Raw genomic sequence first — 20,657 nt, forward strand, 5'->3', positions numbered from 1 at the left:
CGTCGCTTTCCTAGGGCCAGTCGATCGTATCAGTTGATAAAGGACACGGCTGTTTCCCGTAGCAAAAGCCTTCTCCATCTCCCGAGCTTTCGATGTCCACCAGAGCTCTCGGTCTTTCCTTAGACTCTTCACTATTTGGCGTTTGAGGGATTTGCGTGCGCCGTCGTACTCGTTGCCTGCTGGTATGGCTTTCCTGGCATCAATCATGGATAACGACCTCGACGACATCCAGTGGTCCCGTGGTCGAATTGGAGAAGTCGGGCAGGCAGCACTGAACGCCGCTAGTATAGCTCCTTTCACATTTTGCCACGCTTCATCCACATGTTCACTGCCACCACAGTATTGTTTTACTGTGGAGAGTTGTTGGGCTAGCTCAGATCGATACTGTTGAGCTATGGCAGTTCTTCGAAGATAGTGGATTGGCACGTTTCTTGCCGACTTGCGAGGGCCTGAAGGGAAACGAACTGTCAGGCGTGCGCGCACCATGGCGTGATCGGAATCAAGTGGTGTGCCCCAGAAGGAACGGCAGTCTTGAATTGTGGCTCTCCACCGGTGACTGATGGCCACGTGGTCCAACTGGGTCCACGGTTGATTTGTAGTTGGCGGCCGCCAGGTTACGCGGTGCGAACGTTTATGTTGAAAGTTCGTACTTGCCAGAAACAGTTCGTGATCAGCACACAACTGAAGGAGGCGATCTCCGTTGTCTGTTCGGCGAGCATCGACTCCGAATCGACCACCCAAATGTGATTCCAAGGAGCTCAGACGACCTACTTGAGCATTCAAATCGCCTGCAAGGATCACAATGTCAGTGCTTTTTGCCTGACGAATGAGCCTGGATAGCTCTCGATAGAAAGTATCCTTCTCCGCATCAGAACTGCAGTCCGTCGGGGCATAAGCCGACACGACAAACAGGCACCGCTTTTTATGCCGCGAGGCATTGAGCTTGATTGAACTGGATAACCGGACGGCGCAGAGACGACTGTTCACTGGGATCCAATCCAGCAAAGCGCGTTCAGCTCTGGGGCTGAGTGCAACTCCCACGCCATACATTCCACGAGTCATCGCTTCTGGGTCACCAGACACACGGAGGGAGAAATGTGAAAGAGCTGGGTTCATCCTTGGCGTTCTGAGATGCAGAACCACGCTCGGGTCTTGTATGCGTGTTTCGGAGACACAGCATACATCAATTTTAAGGGAGTACAAGGTTTCAGCAAGCATAGCCTGTTTGCCAATTTGACATAGAGTACGGACGTTAAAAGCTCCTATATAGAAAGGATCTCGTGGATTTAGAAAGGTGTTATTTTGTTTAAGGCTTGTAGGCAGCGTGGAGCATAAGGCCCTTCGGTCAGATGACTGACAGTCAAATGGCCCAGCGACGTTTGCTTGTGCAGTGGGAAGGGGTTGGGGAGGGACATCGGTGGACGCTGAACTGCGCGGGCAAATGATACTTCCCGGTTGCCCAGGCCGAGGAAGGGGGTTTGGTTGAGGTACCCCACCTTGAGCCTTCGACTCAAAAGTCTGACCCACAAGGCAGTGGGATGACGTAGGGTTTTGTTCGGGGACCCTGACCCTAGCCTCTGACTCAAAAGTCTGACCCACGAGGCAGTGGGAGAATGTAGGGTTTTCTTTGGGGACCCTGCCCGGAGCCGATGACTCAATAGTCTGACCTGCTCGGCTGCAGGGGGTTGGCCTAACCCGAGGGCGCAGGGAATAAGGCATTACTGTCTCATTCCTGATGCGGCTGCGCACAGCAGGTGCCTTTTGAGCAGCACCGGGCTCTTTGGTTTTAAAAGTATTTCGACCGTATTGGATAATGCGCCGGCGGTCACGGTCAACCGTTGGGCGATCGGAGTGTGCGGTTTTTGGGGCCGACCTTTTCTAACCCGTCCTTCCTCGGGGGAAGGCAGCATCGCTGCTTCCATAAATATGGACATGCTGGTCGCCTGGGGGAAACACCTTACTGCCTTCACACTCCTGTCGCAGAAGACAGTAGGACTTTACCCCCAGACCGCCTCGTTGCACGATTACTCGTAGTACGGGGTCTCGCTGCTCTTGGTCTGGCTGTTCCCCTTTGGCCTTCCTGGCATGGTTGCACCTTGTGGAACGAAGTTCCAGCCAGTGTAGCCCGCGGGAGGATTGCAGCACTGAAGCCCGACCACCACGTCAAGGTGGCAGCTTTCGTTCGGGAAGTTTTGTACTATCGGCCGGGTTGGAGGTCCCTTCGAAAAAAAAACCAGCGATATGTACGAGGACTCGTTCTCACAGCGGGTGAGTGAGTTGGGCGGGAATATTTTGCTGCACGCTGAATTCATCTAGCGCCTTCCGAATTCCGTGGCATACTGATTGGAGAACTACGAATCTCCGTCCAGCGATATGTACGAGGACTCGTTCTCACAGCGGGTCTGTGAGTTGGGCGGGAATATTTTGCTGCACGCTGAATTCATCTAGCGCCTTCCGAATTCCGTGGCATACTGATTGGAGAACTAAATACGAATCTCCGTGCAAACAAAACGGTACCATGCCACGAAATATACTGGTGAGATTACTATCCATCAACACTATCTTATAACAAAACCTGATACGGTGAAGTCGATGGTAGGCGAAGGCAACTAAACTAGGTCCCACATTAGTGTGACGATCGAAATACTGTGCCAATTTTGCTAGGGGTCAGCGGTCATGGGCGTAATATTCTCGTACACTATGGGATCCGAAACGTCCTCGTAAGGAAGAAAGCCATCTCCAAGTGAGGTAAATTACGAATAACGCTGTGGTCAAAACCACATTATTCTCAGTGGTCTTACTGTCCAATGGTACCAAACTACTCATAGCGACCACCTACTTGTTGCGTTCCGTTGGCACGCGGCGATGGCATCGTAAACGTGTTGCACTATATTTTGTTTGCTGAGCGTGGTCTGTAACAGAAAAGAACAAAGAGAGTAGACGTTAACTGGGAGCAGTGAGTGGGGGCAGGATGGCTCGGTGCTTAGGACGCAGATTTACCGTCCTGAAGGTCCAAGATGGTAGTGAAACATATTCATAAGTATGCCTAAAAACAGATGGTTCTAAAACGCCTTTTATTACCCATCCAGGATTCACAACAACAAACATTCGGTATCTAAACTATTGGCTGCGTGTTGTGCGCATTTCTGCTACAGGCTTGACAATCCATACAGAATTAAAGGCTCGGATTGTAAAAGCTGGCACTGAACTAGCTGACTCATATGGATGCATTCAGAGCAAACAAGATGTGCGCGTGGACAGCAAGCTTGCAGAATGCTGGGTCATTGCACTATCTACACCGCTGGGCGGACCCTCTAACGACGACACACCGTGATACCTTCATTGGCCAGAGCAAGATCCTTCAGACTCAAAAAAAAAACGGACTGCAACCGGAACACTTGGGCTCCCAAACAAGCCGGGATCAGCAGAAGTGAATTAACCCTGATGCGTAGCCAGCCACACTGGTTATGTCATACAAGAGGAATATCGGATAAACACATTTCGAAGCAGCTCATCCAATGTCAGTTGAAGAATGGAGATCAAATCTGCTGACGACCGCGACTGCACTATTAGGACTACATTCTTGGTTTCGAATATTCGGAAAATCTGAGCCTTGAAATAGCGGTCTGACAAAGTGCGACCCATATATGTTTGAAGCATTTTGAAGCGCAATGTTCGGACTAATCGAAAATGCTACATTGTGTCGAGTACAATCAAAGTCCGAGCTACTAATGAGAGCACATTCTCATGCAAGACAATAGGCATTTCATCAATGGTATAGGACGCCCGTTAAGGGCATCTGCCACTTTTATGGTGATTCCGGGAAAACCGGAGTAAACGGGGAAAATAGGAGTATTGTAGAAGTACGAGGACTGATGCCGATTGTTATGCTTCCATGATTGGGTCTGTCAGCAGCCTCCAATCAGTCTTTGCATGTTAGGTAACCAGTGCTCATTTTTCCGGTATCGGAAGCCAGCAAGTGGTCTCACGTTCTGCTTGACACAAATTGTTCGTGGCTCACCTACTACAACAGTGGCTAAGCCATTGTTGATCGGCGGATCCGATCTTGTTGGTGATGTGGAAATGTCAGATGGAAGCCCCGAACATTCGAACTCAAGAGGAGATTGGGAAAATTATTGCCTGCAAATGAAAAATGAACTATACGACTTCCAATATCTCATATCTTAAAAACCATGGCATATTTTCTAGTTGCACTACAACAAACTGTTGTACTTTGACCATGCTATGTCACGAAAACTACGGTTCAACACCGGAATGCTATCAAAGCCCATCTCATTCAAAGCGTTCGGACACTAAAAAATGAGAAAAATGTTGGGGGAATTTCGAAGCATTGAGTGCGATTTTATTCTATGAGTTTACGTCAACTTATACTGCCATAGCACCCTTTCAGTGCCCAATTGTCATGCCTCCCGAAGGAAGCACGAGGGCTAGGATACTGCCAGGTTGCCCAAGCCTAGACAGGAGAAATCGAGAGGCAGAGGCCGGGCTCGAACCACGGACCTTCTGGTCGGTGGATTCGCGCTCTAACCACTTAAGCCATTCCGCTCTTTAACTTAGGTAAATGAAAAATGTTCCGTATTTGAATGTGTTTGTCATACAAGAGGAATATCGGATAAACACATTTCGAAGCAGCTCATCCAATGTCAGTTGAAGAATGGAGATCAAATCTGCTGACGACCGCGACTGCACTATTAGGACTACATTCTTGGTTTCGAATATTCGGAAAATCTGAGCCTTGAAATAGCGGTCTGACAAAGTGCGACCCATATATGTTTGAAGCATTTTGAGGCGCAATGTTCGGACCAATCGAAAATGCTACATTGTGTCGAGTACAATCAAAGTCCGAGCTACTAATGAGAGCACATTCTCATGCAAGACAATAGGCATTTCATCAATGGTATAGGACGCCCGTTAAGGGCATCTGCCACTTTTATGGTGATTCCGGGAAAACCGGAGTAAACGGGGAAAATAGGAGTATTGTAGAAGTACGAGGACTGATGCCGATTGTTATGCTTCCATGATTGGGTCTGTCAGCAGCCTCCAATCAGTCTTTGCATGTTAGGTAACCAGTGCTCATTTTTCCGGTATCGGAAGCCAGCAAGTGGTCTCACGTTCTGCTTGACACAAATTGTTCGTGGCTCACCTACTACAACAGTGGCTAAGCCATTGTTGATCGGCGGATCCGATCTTGTTGGTGATGTGGAAATGTCAGATGGAAGCCCCGAACATTCGAACTCAAGAGGAGATTGGGAAAATTATTGCCTGCAAATGAAAAATGAACTATACGACTTCCAATATCTCATATCTTAAAAACCATGGCATATTTTCTAGTTGCACTACAACAAACTGTTGTACTTTGACCATGCTATGTCACGAAAACTACGGTTCAACACCGGAATGCTATCAAAGCCCATCTCATTCAAAGCGTTCGGACACTAAAAAATGAGAAAAATGTTGGGGGAATTTCGAAGCATTGAGTGCGGATTTTATTCTATGAGGTTACGTCAACTTATACTGCTATAGCACCCTTTCAGTGCCCAATTGTCATGCCTCCCGAAGGAAGCACGAGGGCTAGGATACTGCCAGGTTGCCCAAGCCTAGACAGGAGAAATCGAGAGGCAGAGGCCGGGCTCGAACCACGGACCTTCTGGTCGGTGGATTCGCGATCTAACCACTTGAGCCATCTCGCCCCTCAACTTATACTGAGGCCTCGATGTACCATTTAGCTGTTTCTTGATAAGTAAGGAGGATAATTTTAGAAAGCTGTAGCACAGCTGTAGTTGTGCCTGACTGTCATGCCACCAGAAGGAAGCACGGGAGCCAGGATACGGCTAGGTTGCTCTAGCCACTGAGCTATCTCTCCCCCTATGTGTTCTCCGAAAAGGCGCCGTTGAAAGAGAACAATAAAGAAACGCACGTGAAAGGCAGCGTGTCCACCGATAGGTTCCGTGGCAGGATAGATCCATCCTTCGCGGAGGAGACACTGAATCAAACTTTCGACTAATTTCTGAGTGTTTTTAGGATCCGCATTGGTAAATTCATCCGGCAGATTCAAAGTCGCTGTCAAACAATCCGCGTCCGATACATTGAATGCCTGAACGGGGTGTCAGAACAAGCTGGTGAATGATGCATGACTCGTGGAAAATAAGCTGTATGGAACGAGTACAGAATTCCCTCAAAACAAAGGGGCAAATTTCCTACGAAATGTCATCGCTCATGGTTCCAAAAGATAACCAGAAAAATACAGATGACACTTGGTAGACTGTCTTAGTGGAAATATGCAACCTTGAATTATTCGTCAAAAGTACACACACAAACTGCGAAGCCATCCACGAAAATGTAGATACAAGAACTCATCCGAAGTGTCACGTATACCAGCCTCTCAGGATTGTAGTAATCGGACAATGCAGTACACCAACTCTATAAGAAACGAACAGGAACGGCGCCTAAACTGCTACCAGCGATGCGGTACGACTTAGTTTAGGTTTAGCTCAAAACGAATTCGGAATTCAATGGGACCGGGAAAATTAAATAGTATCAGCCACTATTAATCCAAAACCTCGACCTAAAGCTGCCACCTTGACGTGGTAGTTGGGCTTGAGTGCTGCAGTGATCCCGCGGGCTACACTGGGTGAGATATGCGACCGTGCCGGGAAGGCCGAAAGGGAGCAGTCAGACCAAGAGCAGCGATACCCCATAGTACAAGTAATCGTGCTAAGAGGCGTCTGCGACAGGAGTGCGAGGGCAGTAGAAAGTTTCCCCCAGGCAGCTAAAACCACAAGTATGCGGTTCTTACAGTTGATATTGATGATGATGTTTAGTTTAGACATGGATTGTACAAACGGGCAAGGCCACTGAACAAACGCAGTGTGATTATTGCGGAGATTTCATTAAGCTGAATAGAATATGGTTTATGTTCTTCTTTAGGTTGGACAAACCGTTTTCTAAGCGATGGGAGGAGACCTTTAGGCAATGATTCCTTGATGTATTGTCTGTTTTGACGACGACCGAAACTATATTCACTCGCAATTTTCATGTTGGTCTTACCCACCATCTCGGCCTTTTCGGCAGGACACAAACAGAGGGTAGAGAAACCGTCATTAAAAAGCATGCTGTCACAAACGATGCGATGCCTACAAACAGAAAGCATCACTGGCCATGTTTGTCAACTCGTACGGTGGTTTCTTTCCACCTGATCTAACATAAATTAACGTGGTATTTGGAAGCGAGTCGTTTGCCAATGAAATAGTCCTCAACCAACGCCACGTAGAAATTCCGTGTGATGTTCACGACTACCGTCTTGGGACAGAAGTGCGGACAACAGAGTGCTGGTACAATGAAATTCGACTCATAATCGAGTGCTGTCTCCTTTAAAAAAGACATTATATGAAAGCGAGAATCACTGAAGTATCAGTGTAGTCACCGTTGTTCCAGGTTAGTCACAGGCATCGACCTACACAGACCTACTGGTGTAACGGTGATGCTACTGATGGGGGAGGCATGCGAGTAGTATGTTTCCTCGTAAATTCGTTTTCTCTTGAAAAGTAGGATCAATTGCGGAATTTGTGGAGTCGCTTTGTAGCATTTGCTTGCATTTGAGCAACAGTCAATCAATATCCAGGAAAGTTCAAAAAGACGCGTTCAAAGAGAAGATGGATATTCAGTTTTTGTAAACATGATGCATATGAGAGTTTCGCTTCCCTGTCCAATGGTCTGTAACCGGTCAGTTGGCATTTCCTAATAAACAACTCCGCAGCGAAGGCCTTCTTCCTTTCACTAGTATTCATGAACGGCGAAGTCGCGAAAACCAGGCAAGGCTACGTCCGGGTCATGGATGAACTGGCATTTACCCTACATCACATCAGATGGCAGTATTATCGAAGGAATGGATGCCTAAATCTCTGCGGTAAGCTGCAGCAATCCTAACCACCGCACACAAGTACACGGTTGTCAAACTGAACCGAGCTGTTAACTTTTTAATTTAATGGCTTGAATCCAAATTCAACTTAGATTCGATAGAGTAAATATTTCTACAGAACTTAGTTGAAAGTGTCCGCTCTTTGTCGGCTCCTGTCTGATTTCCAAAAATGGATGCTGAAATCCTGTTCCTCAAAGAGCCGTATCCTAGCTTCAGGTGCTTTCTTCCACTGCATAGACTAAGTCGTACCTCAAAATCATTCGTTGGACAAGTTCTTATTAGCACTGATGATGAGATATTCAACAAGCTTTATGTCGGTCAACATGTTAAAGGGAATGAGATCGGCTATAATCGTGTTCCTAGGTCGAATCTATTACCTTTTGGCATATTGGTAGGACGGTGAAGCCGCTGTTCTGTTTTAATAAGTACTTCGGTAACGCTCGCAGTATCAAAGAAACAAGAGCTGTTCAGTTATCACTTCCCCGTGCAAACCTAAAGAATCTGAAGGAATCTTGGAAGCCTTTTTCTGTAAGCTGATGCAAATGAACCAGCCAAAATGATTTTTGGAAAAAGTGGCATTCAGAGGACTGTTCAGAATAAGGCGGTCGGTAAGGTTTCCTAGAATGGTGTTCGACTGTAGGTTGATACATAGTGACTTGATGTTGTGCACTGTGGTCAGGATTAACAAGGTCACCCAGTTCCTGGGTTCAACAGATGACTGAGTCACAGTATCAACGTAGGACAGACTATACTGCAGCTACGCGAGTCCGGTAGAAATTAGGAGTTATGCGTGCGGTTTCGGTAGTCTAGAAATGTTGGTTGGCTGATGGATAACGAGTGCAGGGGGACATAAGAGTTACAGTATAAATAACTTCGGTGGAAGTTAGGAGGCGTCCGAGAGCAAGGACGGTGCTATAACGAGTTCTGGTAAAACAGGAGTATATTGTAAACGCCGGAACGGCGGTCGAAGAATGAAGTCAACAGGCATTAATGCACTTTTCTTACCGAAGAACTGCACAGAAGAATAAACGATATACGAAACAACGGGGAGTAAGTTACCGATAAGAAGACTCGTTGAGAAATGCGATGCACTATTAGTGAACACCAATGTCAGAAAAGGATAAACGTCTGATAAAACCATGGAGGACGTGGTAGAAAAGGCATGCCAACTCACCAAGGGTGTTAATAATGCACACATCTGTTCGGTCAGACGGTTATTCAGAAGCAAGTCCACTTTCGTGAAAGTGGTGAGCGAATCTTGTTCGAAAATTCGGCGCGCTTCATCAATAAACGACCTGGCACAGTTCACCTGGGAGAGGGAACAGCAAGAACGACTGGGTGCAAAGATTGAAAAGGTGATGCTTTGTGAGCATAAGGTAAAACGTTTTCAACAGAACCCAATACAGGTCAAACACCCGTGTGCAGTGAACGCAACGACAACGTTCCGGAAAGTCGGAGGTCCTCTGGACGAGACATTGGCAAACGGCACCTATTGGATGCCGGGGTATAACTGGCTGTTGGGTTCACATTTTCGACCAACCAGGCCTCGCCTCGAAGCTGGACCGGAAGCGACCCGTACTTTTGACCAATCACATGCTAATTGACCTTATTGGCCGTTGCAGCGAATCATTGCGTGAGACACGGCTCTTTTGGGGCGGGATTCCGCCTAAAACAAACAGCTGTATATTAATATACGGTTGAACAGTCATCTGCGATCTACAAGGCAGAAGAATTCTGGTGAGCCGGTAAATGAATTAGCGACAATCGTTTGTCTGACCCAAATGAATTCGCTGAATCCTGATTGCTTCCACATGCTCACCATTGAAGCCCGCCAATGAGTTCGAGTCCCGGCTACATTTAGATAGTTTAGCTTGACTGATGGGTCGGCTGGCTGGGTTATAATCACTTCCATGTGCAGAGGCGTTGCACGAAAACATAGAGGAATATTCTAGAACCGGTAGCTCATTCCATGTGGGATACAGAGCGCTCAATAGCCAGAGTTTCACGACATCCCAAACTGGACATCAGAGCACCTTCCGATGCTTATTTATGCGCAAAACCTCATCCCACCAGATTAAAAATAGGACCCAGAGCAGATGATATTGAAAAAATGATAGACTTGTTATGTCGAGAGGTTTGAACTACAGAAGGCTGGAGAATGGGAAGAACCATAGAAGTTCATGGTTCATTTTTATTCACAAAATGCGAACACCTTTGAGCCATACCGTCCTGTTGTGAACGAATCGATTCAGCGTTCTTTCATCAATTACCAATCTAGTTTTTGACCCGATTTCCCTTGACAAGCTTCGGGGGGGGGAGTAGGTCAATTTTCTACAGGGACTAACATGCAACATGAGGGCAACAGAGGCTCGTGTTTAGCGAATCAGCACGCACCAAACTGCATCATGAATGACACGTAACAAATCAACCGATCGATCGAGTGCTGATGCACCACCATTTCGTTAGACAAAACGACTGAGGTAACACTAAAGAAGTAACTGAAAACTGTAGCTGATAAATGCAGTGCATTCAACAGTGGTTTACCGTATGAGAGTTGGTCACTTGCTTCGCAATCAGTTCGGGATCGTACGGCTTCGAATAGACATCATGCATAAGTAGATTACGATGCATCAGCTGTTTCAGCTGTTCCGCAGGATCGTCCAGGAGACCTAAACAAAGATGACAGAAAGAGACTGGATGAAGTAGCGCGCGAACTAAAACACAACGTATCTAACCTAGCTATGGAAAACTTCATTCACCAGAAGGGACAAATAAACGTTGCCTATTAACATCTCCAGGGGTTCTATCTACGAAAAAGGCCTTTCCATATAGTCTACTACCAGCTCGCCTTTACAAGGAACCTCTTATTTGTGCTGTTTTGATGTCACGGATGCGTCCGACTAAGCTGTGTATGAGAACACAAAGTGTAGTTTCGGCTTTATCTCGATATTGAAGCTAAAATCCCTGAAGTTGGGTAAGGAACGCTCTACCTGCTGGTACTCGATGTGCAGCCATGAAACGTACAGAGTAGGCAAATGAAAAAGCGAGGTTTTTGTACAATTTTCGGTCAACTGGACAAATTAAGTCCCAAAGAACTTTGGGATTCAAGTGCATCGAATAAGTGGAGTTTGATCGTTCAGGCCATTCTCATAACCTTCGTCCCAAACTCTTCTAATATCCACACATCAGTTTGTCCAGTTAGTTAGAGTCATGACTACTGTGATAGATATAATCGAAGCCAAATCGTTGCCCCACTAGCGCACACGAATTATCTCATGTGGAAAGACAAACATGTCCTCAATGAATACAGCGTGAAGTTTGTTTGGGGTGTCGAACAGCCCTACTTTGTACCTCTATCTCTATCGGGCGTATTTCTAGCGGAACTAATGAACGATGCTAGGGGTCCACTATCCTAAGGTTGCACTGACTTCAAACTAATTTCACTACAGATAGTAGTCAACTCAGCTAGTCCAACTAAAGGACTCTCTAGCTGAATTGCGCTCCTTATACCTACCATTGGATACACCGTAATTCACTAGACTGTGCCATCAGATATTGTTAGCCATGGACTCGTATAGCACATAACCAAAAAAACGGGAAACAAACTGATGGATCCTCAGCATTTGTGTACGAGCTATCTCTTTACCCCTTTCCATGGCTTCAACTACAGCGATAACGTCCCAATATGATTTAATATAAGGACTGCCTGTGTTACCGATACTGTATATCACCGGTATTCTCTATCTAATCAATTCCTTTGCAAGAGTAGTACCACGATCGACGGAGTGATGGTTTTTAGTCCGTCTGTGGACAAACAAGAAGCACTCTGCACCCCTTAGTCTTGACCTTCAGAACTACCAAACTTCGACCTTCTCAAGTATCTTCTAAATGTCTCAAGTCGGAGAAAAAGCTCTGCTTGTGCCACAAAATGAATGGCAAATTTTTTCGTGCGGTCCAGAAGACATTTTCACCCAACCTCTACTTTCGTGCAGGCCCATGAATACCCATCGAAATTGCCGGAATCGGATGTCCCTATCTGGCATTTGTACCTGAACTCAAGGGACCGTATGGTTGGGTGGAAAAATCAGCCTTGCACTATAGGAGAGAGCACCATTAGAGACAATCCTCATTGGGAGACCTCTGTGCTATCGCTTTTCCCCAGCATTCAAGTGAGGCGCTTATCTATTCGATTCCACCTTTCTTCAGTTTGCGGGAAATGTTCGGCGATAAGTCCGGTTCATCTGGCTAGTTTAGCTAATTATCGCTAGCTTACGAATGAGATCAAAGCTAATCTACCCACAGTAATATGCAGATATTTTATGTACGCGGATAAATCGACAGCATTTTACGACCATGTGAGATTTACTTTGGCAACAAGAAGAGCGCGAACATGGGTTATTGTGTTATAGAGAATACTGCAAGGCTAACTCAAACTGCGATGAGTTTTTAGCAGTCCGAATACGGCTACTGATCCAATAGAATATACCACAGAAAATAATCTCGAAAATCTCAAAAAAACACTCACATTAGGATCCATTGGTATTTGTCAGCGAACAAGATGAGTAGGGCAAAAGTGTTTCGAAATTAGCACAAGAAACACCTATGCTAGATTAACACAGGAGAATGATCGAGCTCAGTCAAAAAAAATAAGCTGGATAAGGTCGATGGTCAGTAAGGTCCGTGGTTCGAACCCGACCTCTGCCACCCAACCTCCCCTGTCTAGGCTTGGGAAACCTGGCAGTATCCCAGCCCTCATGCTTCCTTCAGGTGGCACCGCAGGTAGGCACCGAAAGGCTGCTACAGCTGAGAACTTTACTGTTACGAACATAATTGTAATAGTGACGATCATAGTCATGCGTCGTATTAACAATCAATAATCAGTAATGAGAACACGTACGGCAAAAATGCACATTTACTTTGAGCTGTCCACGGAACCGCCTTAACCTGCCTTTCACTTGAACCATATCACCCAAGTGAAGTTGAAATGCACTGTGAGACATAGACAGCGTCGGCCGTGAACGGTTGGAGAGTTGCAACAACTGATCACAGACACGGTGATATTCAGCGCTTTTAGTGGGATGGATGGCAGAAGAGGTGGATGATGAAGTCGGGAAGTCAGTGTGACGCCATACCGTACAGCTGATGCACCCGGTACCGTCATCAACTAATAGAGAAGTAAGCAAGGAGAAATTAAAGGAAGTTTCAGCGAGAGTTAGTGTATATCGTTGAGCCGGGTTCAAGTCACACGACTGCTGCGACTACATTCGAGCGAACGGGCCATTTTATCTCGCAAAAGCTACAACGAATGAAATTGTGGACAGTTTCCTTATGGTTTTCACTAAATTCAGTATGGTACACTACTCTGAAAAGAACGAGCGTTTTCGCAATTTGGAGGAACTGTATTCAGCTGAGTTTCCTGTTGACACCAAATTAATCCGTAGATGAGTGAATTTCGCCAAATGGCTCAAGTCTATTATTCCTCACACTGTGGAGGAAAACTGAGAATGTTCCTAGCTGTCAGCAAAAGCTGTAAAACCACAAGTGACAAACCGGATAAGCCGTTTTAGAAATTAGGTTGCCATACCGACGATAGAGCTAGGTTACCGATATTGAAAACAGAATGCAAAAGCCGCGGGTCATAACAAATAAATGCTCACTTTCAACTGACCAGAATTTTTCACGTTCAAAGACTGTGCGCACGAGTCCAACCAAATCGACATAAAGAAGCCATCTTGTGCCAAGACGGAATATATCTAAGCAGAGAAGAGAAATTCACGGAAATATAAGTAGTGCATGATGAACCGTTGAGTGAAAAGGGTAAGGGATTACAGGCTTTCGAGCTGAGCTATATGCCACAGCTGTAGCTTGTCACACTATGCATTACCACATACTGATGAGTTTCGCGGGCACCGGTGTATCATAGGCCGCATCGTCACCGCCCATATCGCAATTAGACGAATGACTTCATCAACTATTTCCTTCGAATACCCTGCGCGGAATAAACTTAAGCCGGAACATTTTGGAATGACCTCATTTCGCGTGAGTAGACCAGAGCATCAGAGCCATGCGCATCTTAAAAGTTACAGTAAACCGAGAGGGGTGGAAAATGGATTATCTACTGGCAGTAACTTATGAAAAACATGGACATTTCCGACTGTTCATACCTGATAATTCAGGTGAGTCATGCACGTGTTGGTGGAGGATAGGTAACAAGCTCACCTTGCATGTCAGAATTCCGGAGATCAAACCCTCACATAGCCTAAGATATGCACGGCTGATGACCTCCAATAATCGTAAAAAATTGAGTCCAGTACCTCCACCATTTGGTATGCACTCAAGAGAATAATTTCGTCGGGACGGGTGGTGTGAATGCGAACTCTAGAAATCCCACAATCGCCTACGTTTGGCAATTTGTCCCGTAACTGGAACAAACTTGCAGTGAAAAACCGAAAAACACTCTACGTCTGTTTCATCCTTACTGGGAACCATCGGTAGTGCGCATCTCACGAAACTCAGTGAAGTTTCGAACCCGCGACCTCTGTCAGTAGTTCGAACACTTGGCAGTTAGGCCCCGAGCAGCTGATCAATGGTGCGGTTAACTTACACCTAAGAAAGAGCGCCATTCATCCTTCAGTCTAGGAATCCGCATAAATTTCAGGGTAGACAATTGGAGTCCGACCTGGGCACCGTGCAAACACGCGTATCAACTTGCTTTCCCTCGAAAACACGCTGGTTGATGCAAGGTAATTCAGTTCGCCACCTGCGCAGCGTGTGTATAGCTTAACAATATCGAGTTGAATTCGCTGAGAAGCTTCCAGAGCAAGACGATTATGATGACTTTAATAGCGATTCGGATGACCACTGGAGAAAAGCAAAAAAAGCGACGTTCATGGGCATTTGACATTACTTGTGCTGGATGATGTTCATCCTCTGAACGAGCAGTTATCGACAAGTTCGATCGACATGAGCTACTGCTTGGTGCAGTGCCTTTACCGGTGCCAAATTTGGTGAGCCCTTTCTAGTGTTAAAGATTTTTGAATCCCAACGTTGAAGAATATGCCACTGGTTTCTGATAATGATGCGCACCTGCACTCCAAAGGCGTAGCACCGCGTCCATTGGGATGGTAAACATCTTGTTTTGCACAAACGCTTACCGATTGATTTATATCAGTTTAAATAAGAATACAATGATAGATCGGACCGTCCATTAGCTGGTAAAGCACATCTGCCCAGCAACACACTGAAGGGACAGCCGTATGGTCAGAAAGGATAAAATAGGAAAGTGGAATAAAAGTGAGAAGTGTTACTAGTCACTGCATAAATAGTTCCGGTAATCAAAGGCAACCAAATACCAGACAGCATCACAGCTGAGTCGGTGACGGTCAGCAACCTAAAAGACGGATGTTCGAGGTCCCTACAAAACGTATTTCTACCATGCATGCATTTTTGAGGTCAGATTATTCAAACACATATACACAAAGTCTTCTGAAAGTGATAATAAAAACGGGCTTTTGGAAATACTGCGTATCCAAACAATAACACATACGCACCCTATGTAGTAATGCGATTTCGAAACCCAGTAACGTGGATAGCAAACTTGAGCGACAGGTATACGGAACAAGAGAGGACTTTACCGTTCCTCCCTTTGGTGGACGTACAGTGCGAGTTTACTGACCGGAAGGTCTGTGGTTCGAACCCGAGCTCTGCCTCTCGACTTCCCCGCCTAGGCTTGGGTAACGTGGAAGTATTCCAGCCCTCGTGCTTCCTTCGGGTGGCGTGGCGGCTAGGCACCGAAGGGATGCTAACCTGAACTTTTTTTTAATTTTTTGATGGTTCGATCATACCATAATTACAATGACTGTTAACGGAGTCCCTCAAATAGAGCCAGTGCCGAACAACTCTAGTAAAGTTGGGGCCTATAATTCACTCGGCGAACAGGTCGTAGGTGCCACCTATGTGTAGAATGCCGCTCGCGATGTTTTACTTTACGCAACAGTCCACAGTACCTGCTCCGGTATATCAACCAACGTAACTATTGAATACCGACGAAAGAACGCCCAATCTAGTGGCTGGGACCGATTCATGTTGCGGTAGTCCGTTTGGCTACATCATTTTGTGCTGGTGTCGGAAAATCCCACTCAAACACCAGAATCTCTGGCTGTAGTCTGTTGGAGCGATCAAAGCTGGGGTGTCAAAATGTGGGTTCCCGAAAGTAAAAATAAAAACTACAGCGATGCATACCAACTGAGTTGAGGTTGGCTGCAACGGGCAGCTGTTCAAGCAATGCAGGCAAGACGATAGCATTTGTATCCTTGAACCATCGTACTTCATATCCTTCAGTTACGACCATCCTTCTCAAACACATGGACCTGATTCTTTGAAGTGTTCGTGCCACTTACCGAGCTTCGGCAATCCACTAACTCGACAATCCAGCTTTAGTCATCTAGACAGGCGCTGAAATATTCGCATTGGGGCATGACCCAGCAAGAAGTTGTGGATTTTGAAGATTAATTACGCAATCGACGTACCCACCACAGGACCCGATTCTTGCTACTTTTTGCCACTGTGAAGTACCCAATGGAAAGTCACGGTGTTAGCTACAAAAAATATTCAGCTGTAGCACCCCTTCGGTGTCTAACTGGCACGCTACAAGAAGGAAGCACGAGGGGTTGGACACTGCCAGGTTTCCCAAGCCTGGACAGGGGAAGTTGAGAGGCAGAGATCGGGTTCGGAACACGGACCTTCCGATCAGTGAATTCACGGTCTAACCACTGAGCCATCTCGCCCCCTGTTAGTGACAATGTCATGAATGAAATGCGAAGTCGGTTGGCATACAAAATAAAGACTGATAGTGATATGAGTAAGTCACTAAGGTCCGGGTAGGATAATCTCAACCACTAGGAGTAATCTGGCCCTGTATGTAGGCAGAAGGGATACAGGGCATCGAGATGTAAGCTACAGTAGAAGTGAATAAAAATAATCGCAATGATCCTAACGGTAACCAAGGGATATTAAGCTAAAACTTTAAAGATAAAAGTTGAGTTTTGAATGAAGCCACCTGAAGAGCTTCGATAACCTGAAAAACCGCAAACCAGGTAAAGCGCCTTACCGAGATCTGCGGCTGCTTGAGCGCGTAACAGGTCACCGATAAGAAGTTGATAGTGTTCATTTGCCAACGGATCCAAGATTACCGAGGTACTGCTGGTTGCGCGGGAGGAATTTTCGATCTGTACTGAGTCAACAGAAAGCCATGCGCTGTCGTCCAACGTGTACAGAGACATTATCAGCCTGAACAAACAAGAGTTAGATTCGGTTGCCGAGTGCGAAAAGTTGAGTGTTGTTCAAAAGATGTCTGGTTTTTAGCTGAAAAAGACCAATGGATTTGAAGCTCTTATGATGCATCATACGTCCAAGGTATCTGATGGCTTTCATGTCAAAATATCCCCACAGGATTAGCAGCATAATCCAGCCCTGACGCGAGCAACAAAAAGCAATTCAGACAAAAACCCATTCTATCCAAAGAGTGGGCTAACATAACCTGGAAACTAGTTTCGCGGTATGTATGTAGATGATGGTGTCCGGAAGAACTGACATTTCATATTGTTAAGTGGATCATTAGGTTCCTACCTTACCGATCGATTGCCGGGTTTATACCCCTCTGACAGAAAGATTAAGAACTGCACACAACAGCTAACCGACTCTATAGCCAACGGCCAAAGACGTGTGACCATTTGATTGTCTCCACAAGCTTCAACGAGCTGTGACGATTGGATTGCAGCTGACCCCGACTGCAGAAGGGTGCGGAGCCAGGAATCCTAGCCTGTAGCGTCAATAATCAAGTCGAAAGAAATGACTAGCATAAGAACTGCGTTGGCGGAACACTTGGTACGAACAGGAAATTGTGTACCGTACTCTGTCAATCGAGAGTAGGACTTTGAAACAAAACACAGGCAATCGTGCACTGAAACAGAACACATTACGTTTTATTATCGTTGTGCCGAACAGGATCGAAATCCTGTTCGTACTGGCCTTGGGGTACGTCACCCTCAATTAAAAAAGCATTCGCGCGATTGGTTCTACGGCGGATATTCACCAAGCCAGAGAGAATTAGTTACCCGCTGCCATCATTTCTATTCAGCATTGCACCGTCCGATGACGATGTGATCAGCAATCCGTTCACCATTCTACTCGAACAATAAGAAACCTGCCTCAGCCACGCAGCGACAACGGATGATTCCGTGGGAAGTCCTACACCTTCCCCAGTTAACTATTTGAGTTAGAGGCCACTCACACCAGCCTTGTCACAATAACTTCACTGGGCATTCGTAGCATTTCCTAAGGAGCCAACAACTGCGCCCTGATTGTACCGCTATTTACTCACCACAAGTAGCTTATCCACATCTAACGCAAGGTTTTTTATTCCTATCCACGACCTGAGGCCACGCCTGGAGGTAAGCCGTTCACTCTCGTCCCAAGTATTCCTTTTACTCATGTGGCGGAATTGAAGCATCAGTGCCAATACTGATGTTGCTGTCTTTGATGATAATGATGATGATGGGATAGCAAGGCTATCTCCATAAAATCAGTAGTTAAGCAGAAGTGAAGAACGAATTTTCAGCGGTATACCCACAGATAGAAAACATGGTGATCGGGAGACAAGGTTAAGATGGACAGTTTACACGCTCTCAGGAATACTGTGAGTCGATTAGACGTTAGGACAATATATACCTAGGCCTAGGTCCCTAGAAACCACCAGGTGTATGGACAACCACGATAACCATGGACGGCAACATCATTGTAGGCGCTGACACCACGCTGACGTATGAATGCCCCATCTAGAAGTAAGCCTATGGGTGGCGGGTGGTGAGGTGAGACCTTTCTGCGTCGAAATCCAGGCCTACCTATTCCGTATGAGCAAACTTCCTGATATCTTGCCGCAGTATGTAAGCATTTTCAGGTGAGTTGACGTCAGCGAAGAACACAACAGCTGGAATCCCACCCAATGGCTGCTCTCCATCCATCCAGAAGATTTAGTCTAGTTGGGTACTCCAAATGTGTCGGCAGAAATCTCAAGCGGAAAAACGGGACCACGTAAAACTGTCGGTAGAAGAGGGGAAAGCATAATTGATTGGCAAGACAAACTTAGATGGACGATCCTACGCTTACCTCACAGACAACTTTTCCAGCACGGCACAAAATTATACCTTGTATCCACCATTCCACGGCAGTGAAGCATTGGTGTTGAGCACTGATGTCACGCTGTCGTTGATGATGATGGTGATGACCATTCCACGCAACCACGACACAGATTCGCCAGGTATAAATATGCTATTTACAGCATCGCGGTGTCGGTTGAACTGAGCCTCCATATTTCTGTTTCTACCGGTTGGCGAAGGTGGGTTTGGAAGCATGATGTCAACAGGTAAACAGACTTTCTGGTTCGTAGGTACTTATACTGGAGAATTACTACTTGGTGTCGTCCAGTAACTCAGCAGAAATATCTAGATGATTTACAGTGTGTAATCCTTCCCTTTGGGCTTTACGAGTGCGCGTTTGAAGGTGTCCACATACCTTCCCAGCTGACAATTTGATTGTGGGTGGAGCAGTGGTATTCGCACACGTTGCATGCTGTTTTACTAACGGGAAGCTGAAAACTCAGCAGAAGTAAAAGCACTGCCATGGTCAGAGAAAATCATATTCGGAACTCCAAAATGGTTAATCGAGCAGTCTTAGAATGGCAGCACATGAAGTAAAATGGTTCATGCCAAACACTTATGGCCATTTACTGCAAACTTCTACTAGGAGCAAATATTGCTGACCATTGATTGGTCCCGCAAAATCAATATGAAGTCGTGACCATGGGGTTTCTGGGGCAGGGAATGGACACAAATGTTTTCAGGGGGGAGTCTTTCTAGATAGTTGGCATCTTGAGCATTTCCGTACAAATTCTTCCAACTTCTTACACATGCTCGGCCAGAAAACACAACCACGTGATAGTGTCTTCAAGCGGTTAATACCGGGGTGTCCGAAATAAAATTATTTAAGGACGCTCTGCTCCGGAGGCACAGTCACCCGTTCTGAAAAGAGCATGCAACCATCGACGTCAAAAAGTGAGGATCAGTCTTGGTAGAGCAGTGGAAAGTTAGTTCTAAGGACATACTTCAGACCAGAGTGCAGTGGAAATTGATAACCTTTTGAAATAACGGATCACGAGCAATGGCGTCGCGGACCATCACAGAAGTGGAGGTACATGGATTGTAGAAGCAAGTATCGTGTTAACTTCTGGCTCCACCGTCGTTGAGGCAACAACGGCATCCTCGGGTTGCCGACGTTGAAAATCTATGAGTTTTGAGAATGCACCAATTTGGTCAATCATATCAGCCGACTGGTATTCGATGGAAAAGTTGTGACCCAACGTTGCAAACGTTGCCTTTAGTCGAGAAACCGCTGATGGTCCACACAACATTTTGCGGAACTAAATGGCAAAAATTGTCACCGAAGCTTCTTTTCCGATCAGGCCATAATTGCCCTCAGTAACTGCAGGAGACCTAGCTGCGCGAGCCATTGCCTTTTCGTCTTCATGAGGGAAAACACAAGAGATGACAGTTCCAGTTACATAGTTCATCATCATCATCATTGTCAGCTGTAAGAACCGCGTACTCGTCGCACACTGGTTGTAGCTGCCACAGTTTCGTTCACCGATGATTGGGGGGGGGGG

General features: G+C 46.1%; 1 protein-coding gene across 1 annotated transcript in view; it reads left to right on the forward strand.

Moving 5' to 3' along the window:
- Positions 1-9,908: 9,908 nt before the first annotated feature.
- T265_03310 (hypothetical protein) overlaps positions 9,909-20,657 on the forward strand; it is a gene marked incomplete at both ends in the record, with an annotated part of 25,674 nt that continues 14,925 nt past the window's right edge. Inside the window, one exon of the mRNA XM_009167756.1 lies at positions 9,909-10,073. Within this exon, the coding sequence (XP_009166020.1) occupies positions 9,909-10,073 (165 nt within the window). The remainder of the gene's footprint in view (positions 10,074-20,657) is intronic.

The sequence above is a fragment of the Opisthorchis viverrini genome (assembly GCF_000715545.1).
Source record: "Opisthorchis viverrini unplaced genomic scaffold opera_v5_47, whole genome shotgun sequence".
NCBI classification, from domain to species: Eukaryota; Metazoa; Platyhelminthes; class Trematoda; order Opisthorchiida; family Opisthorchiidae; genus Opisthorchis; species Opisthorchis viverrini.